Source organism: Ursus maritimus, unplaced genomic scaffold (assembly GCF_017311325.1).
Source record: "Ursus maritimus isolate PB19 unplaced genomic scaffold, ASM1731132v1 scaffold_4, whole genome shotgun sequence".
Taxonomy (NCBI): Eukaryota; Metazoa; Chordata; class Mammalia; order Carnivora; family Ursidae; genus Ursus; species Ursus maritimus.
In genome coordinates, this window is record NW_024426552.1 from 64,588,054 (window position 1) to 64,604,042 (window position 15,989).

A 15,989-nucleotide genomic window follows, 5' to 3' on the forward strand; every position below is an offset into this window, starting at 1 on the left:
TGAATTTCAAAGATATTACTCAATGCGATACCCAACTAGTAAGGCATAATGAAAGGGGGATGGATATTAAATTTATTATCATTATCAGAAATCTTTTCACTGTAACAGGCCAAGGAATAAGGGGATGAGGAGGGGAAGGAGAACTTTTGGTAATGGTATAGAAGTAATGGAGCTTGAAACAGCTACAGTGAAGAGAATCAGTATTTAGGTTATAGGAAGGTTAACAGATGGGTGGATGCATTGTCTAACTCTGCTGTTTTTTCCTGGTCTGGGATTTAAATTCACAGAACCATAATACTGGGAAGATTCTTAGAACACTTAGTCCACCCCTTCACTAAACTGGTAAGGAAACTCAGCCTGATAGTGGTTGCAGTTTGCACAAGGCCTACGTTTAGTTAGCAGTGGAGTGAGGACAAAAGTTCCATTCTCTAGATGCCAGTATGTATGCACATTCCAGAGTTTAATACCTAGTTCTTCAGTATTATTACTGGTAAGATAGCATCTGGGTATTGAATAAAGAGAAACGGAGTTGTTTTTTTCTTCTTCCTTCTTGTTTCTCCTTCCCTAATCTCTAGCTTTCCTTTTTTTAGGTGCTGCTTCCATGACGAGTCAAGGGTATTTCAACAAGACTGGAGAACTGCCGTGCCATTTTACAAACTCTCAAAACATAAGCCTGGATGAGTTGGTAGTATTTTGGCAGGACCAGGATAAGCTGGTTCTGTATGAGCTATACCGAGGCAAAGAGAACCCTCAAAATGTCCATCCCAAGTATAAAGGCCGCACAAGCTTTGACAAGGACAACTGGACCCTGAAACTCCACAACATTCAGATCAAGGACATGGGCTCATATCAATGTTTCATTCACCATAAAGGGCCCAAAGGACTAGTTCCCATGTACCACATGGGTTCAGAGCTATCAGTGCTTGGTATGTAGTCAAGGGCACATTCAGATCCCTGGTCTTCTCAGAGACAGCAATGAGCAGAGAAATGTTGTGTGTGTGTGGGAGGGGGGCCGAGGGGGTGGGAGGGTTGTGAGTGGTACCTGTAGAGAGAAGGCAGGAGATAGCCATTTCTGGGAAGTCCATTTGAAGGGAATGCAGGGTTTGGTGATAGGGAACTGAAAATCCTTTGTACTTTTTATAGTTTGCCTCTGAAGGATCAGTAAGAATTTGCTTTGGGGACAAACTAGAGCTAACTGAACAAAGGTAATGTGGCTAAGGGAAAACCACGAGTAATTTGGCCATTACTAAGTTTACATAACTATACAGGCCTCAGATCTCTTTTACATTCATTTTTTTCCTTTGGTCCAAGATTTCTCACCCACTGAGTCTTTGCCTAGAGCTCCTAGTGAAGGTGACAGCTGATTGATTTGGGTTTTTCCTTCAGCCCCCTGGTGGTCACTTATGAGTTGTTTGCTGCCCAACTAAAAGCCTGCTAGACAAAAGGGAAATAACCCAGCACACATAATCCTGAAGCTGACAAATCAGCTCCTCTTTTTTTTTCCAGGCCTTGAAAAGCCTAAATATCACTACAGACCTTTTTTATTATAATGCTGTAAAATTAATTATTTTTTATTTTGATGCACAGTTCTGTTAATTTTAACATACATATACATTTTTGTAACCACCACTATAAATAGAATACAAAACATTTCCAACACCCTAAAAAAATTTCTTCATGCTTTTGCTTTATAATCGTAACCTCTCCATACCCTTAAGCCCTGTTTTGCATCCTACTGTCTGGACTTTTTTTTTTTTTTAAGATTATATTTATTTGACAGAGAGACACAGCGAGAGAGAGAGAGAGAGAGAGAGAGGGAGAGAGAGAGAGAGAACATCAGCAGGGGGAAGGGGGAGTGGGAGAAGGAGAAGCAGGCTCCCTGCTGAGCAGGGAGCCCGATGTAGGGCTCCATCCCAGGACCCTGGAATCATGACCTGAGCTGAAGGCAGATGCTTAACAACTGAGCCCCCCAGGTGCCCCAAGTCTTCTCTTTTTTGAGAACATCACATAAACAGAGACATATAGCATGTGACCTTTAAGATTGGTTTCTTTTATTCAACATAATGTCTTTGAGATTTATCTAAGTTGTTGCATGTATCAAAAGCCTGTTCCTTATTATTGCTGAGGAGCATTCTGTTTTATCCACTCAACCCATGGAAAGACACTGGGATTTTTTCAGTTTGGGGCTATTATAAATAGCTGCTGTAAACACGTATAAGTGTGAACATAAGTTTTCGTTTCTCTAAGGTGGATACCCAGGTGTGGCATTACTAGATTCAGATTGACTTTTGATGAAACTGGAAAAGGCAGATCAACACCGAGTCTGAAACCACAGAGTAAAGAAAAGGCGAAAGTAGAAATAGAATGAGGAGCCCTCCCTTTAATTAAGCCTTATGTGATTCAAACTAGGCTGTAGGACTTTTAGAACATTTTGCCAAGTGATAAATAAGTGTTTTCAAAATATGGACAGATACCATTGAGGAACATGGTATATTTTAGGTGGGACACGATCATTTTTTTTATTTTAACCATCTTATATTTATTTTAATGTATTAGGAAAAACAATAACTAACTTATCCAACCTGTGATTTCACAGATAATGTTAAGGAGGCCAAAGGAGGTAGCACCGTGACAATGCACTTCCTACAGACCACATAAAGTACAAGCGGAGTGCTTAAGTAGTGTGTTGATACGGCAAACTTAGAAAGGTGACATGCAAATCACTGGTTTTAGAGACAATAAGGTAAATTAGAAATTAGTATGTAGAACCTGAAAACTATAGTAACTATTGAAGAATATCAAGGGATTTGGCCTAGCGAAAGGCTAGGTGCCAGTGATCTTTGACAGCCATCAAAATCTGAATGGCAAACCAAGGTGAGAGAAGCTCTGCGTTTATCAAAATCATACATTTTCCCAAAAATGGCTTGGTTTGGCCTTCATCTTATAGTACATCATGAAGAAAGCTTGACAATAATACCCAAAACCAATATTCTGATTTTTTTTATGATATTTATTTATTTTTTTTATTTTTTTCCCCAGAAAAAATGATTTATTATGTTTAGATATGTTATATACTGTAATCAGGTTAACTACCCTTTCCTCATTAATGCCATCAGTTGTGTTTGCTTTATTCTGATTTTTAAATCCAAAATCCCCATCCACTCACTTATCACTATCCTGCCTGGGTTTCTAGAAGATATGGCCCAGAGCATGCCAGCACCATGAACTCTGTTAGTGTCAGTCCCTTTCTGATGCTTAGTCTGGCAAGCTGCAATGTACCCCACGAGACAGCTGGTTTCTAACGTCAGACTACTTCTCCGTCCCAAAACTCCACTCCTCAGAACAACGCCTCATTGCGAATCTTTGGTGACTCAATTTCAGCCCTCCCGTCAATCAGAGAGCACCCCCCCACCCTGATTTATGTAAGCAGGAAGTAAGCATGGCCCAAAGCTCCATTCTTGAAAAATAAATGTGGGGTCCATATGTGGCTCTCACCATGTGCTGAGGCCCACACTTTAGACACCCAGAGGCTCCCAAGTGTGCCCCCAGTAAGTTCCCGGATCAGAGCCAGTTATTTGCAGTTGTCTTCTAGACACATCTAAATTTTAGACTGATTTCTTTTTTTTTCTTTTGTATCTTTATTCTGCTTTCAGCTAACTTCACTCAACCTGAAATAATGGTAACTTCTAATAGAACAGAAAATTCTGGCATCATAAATTTGACCTGCTCATCTGTACAAGGTTACCCAGAACCTAAGGAGATGTATTTTAAGCTAAAAACCGAGAATTCAACTACTAAGTATGATACTGCCATGAAGAAATCTCAAAATAATGTCACAGAACTGTACAACATTTCTATCAGCTTGTCTTTTTCAGTCCCTGAAGCAAGCAATGTGAGCATCACCTGTGTCCTGCAACTTGAGTCAATGGAACTTCACTCCCTACCGTACAATATAGGTAAAGCTGCTTCCCAAGACTATTTCTTTCATCAGGTATTATACCCAAATGGTTGAGGCAGATCATTCAATATGCCCTGCTTGCCAAGAAGCCTCCAACAGGGCCATTTTGTGGTGGTATTAGGAAGGAACTAGATGGAAAGCTCCTCTCTTCATCTGCTGCAGGGTCCCAGAGACTATGAATATATGCTGCACTTGAGGAAGTATGTTCTTAGACCTGAAACTGACCCAGTCTTCTGGGCTACCTTTGGGTAGAAGATTCTGAAGTTTAAGTCAGAAAATGCAAGATTCCTCCAGGCTAGAATTCATCCATTCATACACACACACACACACACACACACACACACACACACACACATCATCATCATCATCATCGTCATCATCATCATCATCATCCATCCATTCATTCATACATGCAGTACATGCTCTGAGTACAGAACTATTATAGATGTTGTTGGCTGCAGACATGAAACCTAAAATGTGTAAGACATGGGGGCTCTTTGCCTTCAAGTACTTCCAAAAGAATCAGAACCCCATTATGTACACACATGAAAAACTGGATTTTAAAAAGATTGAATTGGGATCTAAAGCATATCCCATGGAAATATGCAAATAAATTTAAAAATATGAGTGACTGATAATCAACTTTATAGGCATTCAGAGGTAGTTAGGTTCCTTGAGGGCTAGGGAAGTCTTCCTAAAGGAAATGGGACCTTAAAACACCATAAAAGATAACTGGGCTTTAAAAGTATGGTGAAGGGGTGCCTGGATGGCTCAGTCAGTTAAGGGTTTGCCTTCGGCTCCGGTCACGATCTCAGGGTCCGGGGATCAAGCCCCATGTCCAGCTCTCCGCTCAGCCAGAGTCTGCTTCTCCCTCTCTTTCTGCTCCTACCCCCACTTGTGCTCTCTCTCTCACTTTCTCTCAAATAAATAAATAAAATCTTTAGGGGAAAAAAAGTAAAAAAAATAAAAGTATGGTGAAGAAAGGACAGGTATCAGACTTGTGGTTTCCTGAACAGAAAGAAAAATTCTCAGACAGCATCCAAGCTGAGAAGGTGAGAGGACAAAAATCAGTTAACAGTATTTGATATGGGCACAGGTTGTGGTGGTGGGCAGAAGTGTCAAGGAAAGACTAAGAAGCAAAAATTCTTGTGGCATGTTGACAGTGTGGTACAGGGTCCAGTCCAGCTGGAGGAAAGGCTTGAAACTAAAGCAATGTCCGCTAATAGAAAGAAGCCTAACATTTTAAAGTCCTGGCTTTGCCCTGGGGGAAATCCGTGTTTGAGACCCCATTTTTGAGGAGCAGTAACTGCAAGATTGTCTCCTGGTATAAAGGCACTCTGGCACCCACACTGTCCCTATCAGTGCTTCTTCTGATCCTGACCCCTCTCTTCCCACACATCGGCCTTCTGCTTACCTTGGCCCCTTCTCCAATTCTGGCCCTTTGGTTTTCCCTCTCCTGAGGCATCCATCGAACTCCTTGCTTCATCCTCTAACCTTGCTGCTTCCTTTCTCCTGCTGTCTCATTGTTCAAACATAACTTGGTCTATGGACACATTCTTATGGACAGCCCCTGGAGCCAGTCCCTCTCAGTAAGCTATACAAGTGGGCCAATCCCTTCTCTTGGTACTGATTTCCTTCTTCTAATACATCTCTGCCTCTGAGAGCCCAGTAAGTAGTTAGGCTGCACAGGAGCCTGATTGCTTTTACTGTAGCCTCTCTTGGCCTAATAGAAGCCTCTCTCAAAAAAAAAAAAAAAAAAAAAAAAAGGAAGCCTCTCTCAAACTATCCCTGTTTGGAGCCAGCAACACCACCACACATGACATGCCTTGGGGCCTTCTGCCATGGCTTCCTCTGCCATGGCTCCCAGAGTCTACAAATGAATAGGGCCTTGCCATCCCTATAGCTTCATCATGGCTCACCTTTCTGCTGTTTCTCAACTACTGCCCAAACCTTCCCAGCTACCACAATCTTCAGAAACATTTCAGCTCCAGCTGCCTCAGGAAGCCAGGGCTTGCCTCTCTGTATCCCTGTTCTATGGCTTAACCAGAGATAGTATAGGCCATTGAAGCAAGGAATCTTTTGGGGTGTCAAAAGGTAGCAGTCTCCATGTTATCAAGTATAACCCCCCTTTACTGGTAATGCCAAACAGGCTCAAGTGGGATAAAACTAGGACAGACTCAAACAGTGTTGGATATGGCCTGCTGCATTGCAGGCCATATCCTAATGTCCTTTTCCTAATGTCCCAGGAACGGGGCATGTGTCCACAAGTTGCAGCTAAACTAATAGGTCAGCTGGTATTACTTTCTTGTAATTTGAGATTAACTATCAGAATGAGTCCCATAAATGTCTATAAAATGGGCCATTCAGTTCTAAGCTTTCCCCTCAAAATCTGTTTTTCAACTTCCTGGAAAATTAGAAGTCCCCATGCAAGGAAGAAAGTCCTGACCTCCCAGGAGCTGATTCTAACCCTGATTCCTCAGGGAACAAAGAGATATTAAAGGTTTTCTAGTAGGTGATACATTCTGAAAGCCCTGTTTCTTCCACTGTAACCTCAGTGGAAAAACAAACAAACAAGCAAAACCGGAGGTATTTATCCTGTTATACACATCCAAATAAGGTGTGTCTGAAGCCTGATCTAGAGATGATAGTGGATGGAGAAATTATGACAAGGGAAACTTCAGGACCTCAGGCCTGGCTATACATGGGCTAAAGAAGCAGGGTGTTGCACAGATGACTATACATTCAAAGCTTAAGCGTGGGTACCATACCTACATGCAGAACTAAGGGCCAGGTTGACTTTCTTCTTCTAGATCACAGTCATTGTCATCCCAACCTTTGGGAAGGGAAGGCAGCTTAGTCCAGGCATTTGGCCAGAAGCACTGGTTTGGTTCTAAGCTGCTAAGGCCCTAAGCCTGGGACTTTCTATGACCTCATATTGTGGATTTCAGGCTCCTCTGGCAGTAGAGCCCTGGGGAGATGCTGACTTGTAAATGAAGACAACAGTAATTATAAACCTTTTATAATTGATCTTCCTGGCTGATTAAAAACTTGTGGTCATTTCTAGATGCACATACGAAACCCCCCCCTGCCCAAGACCCCATCCTCTGGATTGCGGCTCTACTTGTAATGTTGGTCATTTTGTGTGGGATGGTGTTGGTGTGCTTTCTAACACTAAGGAAAAGGAAGAAGAAGCAGCCTGGCCCCTCTCATGAATGTGGTGAGTCAGTGCTTGTCCCCTCTGCAGATTGCCATTTTGCAGCTACCTCTGGTCAGCTGCCTTCTGGAGCTCATTGGCTGAGCTCAGATTAGCAAAAAGTCAGCAAGTGGTTGGAGGAAAAGGTTTTCCCTCAGGGTTTGGAGCCCGTATAGATGGGACTCAACAGTGCTCTGGATTTCTAGGAGAGGCAACATTTCTAAACTAAGGTCTACAAATGTACTTCTGGTTTCCAGACAAAGCTGATCATTCCTTGCTTTAGCTACCTCACTTCATAAAGTTACTGTGAGGATTCAAAGAAGTAAAATCACGAAAACACTTCTAAGTGTTAATGACTATGGACCTGGCAGTGTTCAATCAGGGAATCTTGGGGGTGGGGGGAGGAGGATTAGATGACCATAAAATTTACTTTCTTATCTCTAAAAGTCTAGGTTTCTGAGAAAAAAAGCAGGATGAATTGTTCCCCATTGACTTTTTAAAAATAATATTAACTTTTATTGATTACCAAGTATTATATACCCATTACCAAATATGCTGAAAAAAATATCTTTAGTTCTACTAGTAGGAAAGAAATGGTTATACAGACAACATTTTGGTGTATATCTTCCAGATTTTTCTGGAATCTATGTTATTTTCTGTAAGTGAAATAATATTATAAGGACTGTTTTTCACAGTTTAGATAATATCATATATGCTGTTTTCTAATTTATTTGTACTAGACATAGTAAGAAAACTTTCAGTGTCATTAATTATCATTCTATAGCATCATTTTAAATGGCTGTGAGATATTCCATTTTGTGGATACACCTTAATTTATTCAACCAACTCCACATTGTAGAAGAGTTAGATTGTTCCCATAGTTTTGTTATTGTAAATAGCACTGCACTGAGCAGCCTCCTCATTGACTTTTGTAAAAGTGGCACTGTGCTTAATGGGGGACAAAGAGGTCCCTGACTTTATAATAATCTTATGCCTCTTTGTGGTTTGGGCTGGTTTGGGCAAAGTTGCAAGGTAAGGTTGGACTTTATCTCAGTAATGACTGTACTAGAAGTTTGGTTGGTGCTAATAATTAAGGTAACTTTCTTACTCACTTTCGTAAAAAGCACCAGATGAGTAATGCTTCTGATCAGCATCTTATTTAAGATTTCACTGTACCGATTTTAAGATCCACTAGAAAATAGATGGATGACATTAGCAGTCACTCATTTCATCCCGATATATTTTAAAAACAGTAAATTGTGGCGTGAGTATCCAATTTCAAGAAATGAATACAACGCTTATGGTAGAGTCATATTCAAACTGCTAAAATATGGGGTGTGCTGATGTAATAATAGATTTCTATGCTATAAAAGTGTAAAATTCAGAGCACAGGGACAGATGTACAGATATATCATGCTTATTGAAGCTTTGGCTTTTCAAGGTGAGAATTTTGAGCTGTTTCTTTCAATCTCATTGCCATTTAAAATTAGCTAACTATGCAGAAGCTCCTTCAGCTTGGAAATAAGCTGTTTCCTAATTTACTTTCACATTGGACTGATTAGCTTACAAATGAAACAAAGAATAAGGAGAAAAAGAAAGGAAGAATGTTTCTTCCCCCAAGACACAATCAGAAAAATTCAGGAGAACAGAGTTCAAGAAGCTGTGTGTGTGTGCATAGGAAATGGCCAAATCGAGCTGTGAGTGGTAAAAGGCAGACTATGACAAGAGAATATAACATATGACCTCCTCCCCCCAAGAATGTGATAAAGAATATTGCTAGGAAATTTTGGTCAGATAGTCACCTGTGCTAGTGACTTTGGTCAAAAAGAAGAGTCTTGATATCACTGGAGGAGGAAGATGTACCAAGTAACCATGCCATGTAGATATGTTTGTAAATTTGGGTTCTGTAATTCAGCAATGTCTGCACTTCCTTTGTGGATACCTCTGGAATTTTCTGTATGATAGACTGCGTAATGTCCCCAACAAGATGTCCACCTCCTAGTCACAGAACCTATTATATGTTATCTCACATGGCAAAAGGGAATTTGCATATGTGCTTAAGGTACTGACTTTAAGATGATGAGATTAGGTGGGCCCCATCTAATCACATGAGTCAGAGCCCCTTTCCCAGGCTGGGTTAGAGAGATGAGATGGAAGGAGGAGAGATCCAAATCTTGAGACAGGCTTAACCCACCATTGCTAGCTTTGAATTTGGAGGAAGGGGACATGAGACAAGGAATGTGGGTGGCCTCTAGAATCTGTGACTGGCCCTCAGCTGAGAGCCAGCAAGGAAATGGGGATCTCAGTCACACAACCACAAGGAACTAAATTCTGCTGAAAAACAGACATGGAAGCCATATGATCCATCCACAGAGACACAAGCTTACTGATAAGTAAGAAATTCCGGTAGGAATTTCTCCAAAAATGGTGCTTCCCCCTAATCCAACATTAATCCATTTCTCAGAGGAGATGGCCCTCAAACTAACTGGGCATCAAAAGTCCTTTACAGTGTTTGTTCGGTAGTTATAGTTTTTCAAGGCCCCAACCATCCACATTTACTCTGTTGGGGCCAAACAGAAAGGGAAATGCCACTGTTATTCTAGCTGGTTTCTAATCTCTCTTCTCTTTTTTGATTTGTCAAATAGGGCAGACTAGGCATGAGAAATTGTAACCTTGAATTACAGTCTTTTCCCAATCAGAAGTTACCCTATCAGCTTACCCATGGGGGAGAGAGACTAAAATAGCTCCTCCTAAAGTTTTACTTCCTCATTTGGGTCTTGTGTGACTGATATCTGTATGTAATAGAGCCCTAGCAACCAACAGTTTTTACAGTTTGCTGCCTTCCACCAACCGTGGAAGAGTCTCGGCTCTTTCAGGAATGATTTCTTAAAGGGCAAGTGTCTTTTCTGAAATAAATAATTTTAACCACTATTTAGACAGAAACCTTCACAGGACTTAAAAACTGAAAGTTGATGATATCATCACATCTGGCCTTCAAAATGCTAAATTTGTAATCAAATCCACAAGTTTAGAATCTGCCTTTTTATTGTCTGCTTCCATTCATTCAAAATAGAAACTTTTTGTTTTTGAAATGGTGATGATTTTGTCATGGGTATGAAAGGACAATATAAGTATTCTATGTTGGTCTGCAGACATCTGAAATACTATATTCAGTTACAAGTAAGCATTTTTTTAAGAGAAAGTTTGAAAAAAATAAAACCTAACCAGATTTACAGTGTCTAGAAGCTCAGTCAAATAAGAAATTGTTCAAGTAACTGAGAATGCTTAGCCAGAAAAGAAGTCTTGGGGAGGAGAAAAGTGTTCCCTTCAAATATCTTAAAAGCTGTCACAGGGTACAAAGATCTTACTTAGCTGTGGCTCCAAAGGGCATCTCAGTGCATGAACAGTATGAGAAGATGTAAAGAAATAAGACTGAATTTTCCAACAGTTACGGCTCTTTTAAAATTATATAGAAGACAAAAACTTCTTCCTCCTATGAAAGATTAACTGCTACAGGAATGTCCCTCCTACTGTAAACAACTAGAAATCAGACAAAATATGAAACAACTGTTTTCAGTCATAAGACAATAAGCTGTAGAAAACTGTAGTCCATGAAAGAAGGAAAAAGATAAGGTGAGCCCTATGATTGCCCACAACTTACTGCCTGGAATCAGTTTCCAGGCTACCCTAAAAGTAGGGGCAGCCCTGATACCAAAACTGGAAAAAAACATTACAAAAAAAGAACACTATACATATCTTGTGAAAATAGATGGCAAAATCCTTAACAAAATTACCAACTACAATCTAGCAAGCTATTAAAAGTATGATACATCACGATCAAGTGGGGTTTATTCCAGGAATATAAGCTAGGTTCAATGTACAAAAATCAAGCAATAAAATTCGCCATATTGGCAAACTAAAAAGAAAAAACATGTAATCACGTCAGTGGATATAAAAAAAGCATTTGGCAAAATTAATACCCATTCATAATTTTAAAAAAGAAAGAAAAACTGTCATAAAAGTAGGAATATAGAGGAATTTCCTCAATCTGACAAAGGACATATACCAAAATACTTCAGTTAGCATCATATTTAATGATGAAAGACTGACTGCTTTCCCCATAAGATCAGGAATGAGGCAAGGATACCACTCTCACTACATTTCTTCAACATTATACTGGAGGTCCTAGCCAATGCAACAATCAGGGAAAAAAATAAAAGGCATACATATTGGAAGGGAAGAAGTAAACTTTTTTTTCCCCCACAGATAACATGACCATGTTTGTAGAAAAGCTTAAGGCATCCATAAAAAAACTATTAGAACTAATTGTGTGGGCATCTTAGTGGCTCAGTCGGTTGAGTGTTTGCCTTCTGCTCAGGTCATGATCCCAGGATCCTGGGATGGAGTCCTGCATCAGGCTCTCTGCTCAGCGGAGAGCCTGCTTCTCCCTCTGCCTCTGCCTGCCACTCACCCTGCTTGTGCTCTCTCTCTCTGTCAAATAAATAAATAAAAAATCTTAAAAAAAAAAAAAAAGAACTAATTGCGTGTAGCTAAATCTCCAGATACAAGGTCAATACACAAAATCAAAATCAGTTATATTTTATGAAAAAATTGCCATTCTTTCCTTGAAAGAAGGGGATGAAAACACACAGATCCTAGTACATAAAAGCAATGCATTTTCAAAAACAATTTGTGTATCTGAAGTAAATGGCTAAGAAAGTCAAAAATATAGTCAGCCTCCTTCCTAATAAAATAGTTACAAATTAAGAAAAAAACACCAAAATCAGTTACATTTCTATATACTCACAACAAACAATTTGGACACTGAAAAAATTTTTAAATAGCATTTACAATAGCATCAAATAATATTAAAAGCTTGGGAGTAAGTTTTTAAAAACAAGTAAAAGACCTATACACTAAAAGCTAAAAGACATTACTATTGACAGAAATTAAGGTAGGCCTAAATAAATGGAGAACTATGCCATGTTCATGGATCAGAGGAGTAGATATTAAGATATCAATTCAGCCCAGGGGCACCTGGATGGTTCAGTCTGTTAAGCATCTGCCTTCGGCTCAAGTCATTATCTCAGGGTCCTGGGATGGAGCCCTGAGACTGGCTCTTGGGCTCCCTGCTCAGCAGGAGTTGCTTCTCCCCCCTGCTTCTGCTCTCTCTCTCTCTTTCTCTCAAATAAATAAATAAAATCTTTTTTTAAAATGATATCAGTTCAGCCCAAACTGAACTATGGATTCAATGATATACCAATCAACATTCTGGCAGGCTCTTCAGTGTAAATTTAAAAGCTAATTCTAGGGGTGCCTGGGTGGCACAGTCGTTAAGCGTCTGCCTTTGGCTCAGGGCGTGATCCCAGTGTTCTGGGATCGAGCCCCACGTCAAGCTCTTCCGCTGGGAGCCTGCTTCTTCCTCTTCCACTCCCCCTGCTTGCGTTCCCTCTCTCGCTGGCTGTCTCTGTCAAATAAATCTTTAAAAATAAATAAATAAATAAAAGCTAATTCTAAGTTTCTTGGAAATGCAAAAAACAGAATTGCCAAACAATTCTGAAAAACAAGATCAAACACAGACAACTTACACTACCTAATGTCAAGGTTTCCTATACAGCTATAGTAATCAAGACAGTGTGATATTGGTGAAAGCAGACATACCAACCAATGGAACAAGATGGGTAATCAAAAAGTAAATTCACATGGTCAACTGATTTGGACAGAGGAGCCAAGGTAATTCCATGCAGAAAAGGGTAGTCTTTCCAACAACGGTTTTGGGACAATTAGATAGCCACATGGAAAAATATGAACCTCAACACACAAAAAATAACTTGAAGTGGACGATAGACCTAAAAATAAGAGCTAAAATTAAAAGACTTAAAAAAAACTGGAGAAAATCTTTGTGATCTTAGGGTAGGCAGATCTTAGATAGGACACAGTAAGCACAAAGCATAGCATAAAAAGTAAAAATTGATAAGCTGAACTTCATCAAAATTAAAAACTTTGCCCTTTGACTTTGTTAAGAAAATTAAACTCAAGCCAGCCACAGACTAGGAGAAAATGTTTGCAAAATACGTATCTCAAAAGGACTTATATTCATAATGTACAATTATATATTACTACCCACTAAAGAACACAATCCATTTAACAAAAGGTTGGGAGAAAAAGACTTGAACACATACTTCACAGAAGAAAATATACAAATGGCCAATAAGCACAGTCACACAGTCACAACATCATTAGTCATTAGGGAAATACAAGTTAAAGCTATAATGAGATACCACTACACACCCACTAACATGACTAAAATTAAAAGGCCTGGTAACTATCAAGTGCTGGAGAGGATGTGACACAATTGAAACTCTCATACACTGCTACACAACCCAGCAATCTTAGATATTTGCCCATGAGAAATAAAAATATATGTCCTCACAAAGACACACACAAATGTTCATAGCAACTTTCTTCATAATATTGAAAGCCTTGCGTCTTAAATTTTCATCAGTTGGTGAGTAGATAAACAAATGGTGATATATTCATATAAGGAAATACTGCTGAGCTATAGAAAGGAATAGACTACTAGTAACATGCTACAACATGGATGGATTTCAAAAGCTGTATGCTACCTCCATACTGTTTTTAAGAGTGGCTGTACTAGCTTGCATTCCCACCAATAGTGTAAGAAGGTTCCCCTTTCTCTGCATTCTTGTCAACATCTGTTATTTTCTGTGTTGTTAATTTTAGCCATTCTGACTGGTGTGAGGTGGTATTGCATTGTGGTTTTGATTCGTATTTCCCTGATGACGAGTGATGTTGAACATTTTTTCATGTGGCTGTTGGCCACTTGTATGTCTTCTTTGGAGAAATGTCTGTTCATGTCTTCTGCCCATTTCTTTTTTTTTTTTTAATGATTTTTTATTATATTATGTTAGTCACCATACAGTACATCCCTGGTTTCCGATGTAAGGCTTGATGATTCATTAGTTGTGTATAACACCCAGTGCACCATGCGATACGTGCCCTCCTTACTACCCATCACCGGTCTATCCCATTCCCCCACCCCCCTCCCCTCTGAATTCCTCAGTTTGTTTCTCTGTCCATGTTGTAGCAAATGTTGAGAACTCGTTCTTTCTGATAGCTGAGTAATATTCCATTGTATATATGGACCACAACTTCTTAATCCAGTCATCTGTTGAAGGGCATCTCGGCTCCTTCCACGATTTAGCTATTGTGGACAATGCTGCTATGAACATTGGGGTGCATATGGCCCTTCTCTTTACTACGTCTGTATCTTTGGGGTAAACACCCAGTAGTGCAATGGCTGGATCATAGGGTAGCTCAATTTTTAACTTTTTAAGGGACCTCCACACTGTTTTCCAGAGTGGCTGTACCAACTTGCATTCTTATTTTGTGTTACTAATGGGTTTTAAATTTATAAATCAGATAATATTTAGAATTTTCTAAAACACTTCATTTAGTATTTCTACGGTGAAAAAAAAGCAGTACACTAGGAGAAAGACACCAGGCACAAAAAGACCACATGACCACACATTTATGATCATTCTGAATTATAAAATTCTAAAAAATGTAAAACTATTGTGACATTAACCAGATCAGTAGTTATCAGGGGTTGGGATGGGGAAAGATACCAACTGAAAGGAGACAGGAGGGAACTTTTGGGGCTTATATAAATGTTCTATGTCTTGGTGATGGTGGTAGTTACATGAGTTATACATTTGCTAAACTCACCAAAATCTATATAGAAAATTATTGGATTTTTTGTGTATTAATTATACCTCAATAAAGCTGATTATTTTTAAACACACACACGTGCACACATCTGAGAACTGCCAATGGTAGGAAGTATTCAAAACCATTAAGGATGTTGTTTCACTCCCTAAAGTCCTGCATGGATACCCAGGTTAACAACCCCTGCTGCAAGGCTCTGAGTGGGACAAGAGCACTGTCACAACAGTCAACCGAAAGGAATTTAAACCCCAAGTTGCATCAGTGGTAAGCCCATACCAATAGCAGCTCAGGCTTTGGGAGGTCTAGCCAGTTAGAGGTTTTCCCACTTGGGCCCATCCATGCCACACTGTCATACTGGTAGCGCCGGCTGACTGGTAGTGCCCCATTAAGGCAGCAATATCTCCAAGATTTCCTTTTCTTCTTCTAAACCTTACTTTCAGAAAAGGATCGAAAACTTTTCCAATCACTAAATGATTGCTAAAACTAAGTGTGTTACCCCTCCCGGCGGTATTTTTATTTTAGTAAAGAATAGAGCTGTAAGCGAAAAACCTATTTCCAACATTAGAACTTAAGGCACGGTGAATAAAGGTAGGCATTTGGTTTTTGGATGCAAAAAAACCTCCTCAGTTGCATCAAGTAACCATCTATTCCACATATTAGGACAGAATGATTTCTCTCTGAGTCCTAAGACTTTGGATTCTCTTCAAACTTTCCCTCTTTTACTATCTACAGGCAATACATTTTCTGAAGTTGTTTTGGTCTCTTTCAGAAACCAACAAAATGGAGAGAAAAGAGAGTGAACAGGCCATGGAAAGGTGAGTCCTGACCTTACAACATTGCTGAAAGAGGTACCATCTCCAGAGGATCTATAACTTGACCATCAGTTAAGTCTGAGGCATGCTGAGACCTCAGCAAACATGAACTAATAGAGAGGGAAAGGAAAGTTAGGATCTGGAAAGAAATGTTCTAGCTATAAGTGGATGGCAGGATGTCCAATGCACAATGCTCAAGGGGCACAGCAAGCTGAGTCAAGGTAAAGTAAAAAATTAATAGCAAAGTGGTCTGTGTTGTGTATGGGCTGTATATTAT

General features: G+C 39.7%; 1 protein-coding gene across 6 annotated transcripts in view; it reads left to right on the plus strand.

The window, feature by feature from the left end:
• The window catches only part of CD86 (CD86 molecule), an 84,547-nt gene that overhangs the window by 65,310 nt on the left and 3,248 nt on the right, over positions 1-15,989 (plus strand). For 4 of the 6 annotated variants that reach the window (XM_040621319.1, XM_040621318.1, XM_008708174.2 and 1 more), the window contains exons 3-6: positions 591-926; positions 3,654-3,956; positions 7,023-7,175; positions 15,670-15,715. In XM_040621319.1, coding sequence (XP_040477253.1) covers positions 591-926; positions 3,654-3,956; positions 7,023-7,175; positions 15,670-15,715 — 838 coding nt within the window. The remainder of the gene's footprint in view (positions 1-590; positions 927-3,653; positions 3,957-7,022; positions 7,176-15,669; positions 15,716-15,989) is intronic. The other 2 variants (XM_040621320.1, XM_008708175.2) reach the window with 1 other exon arrangement.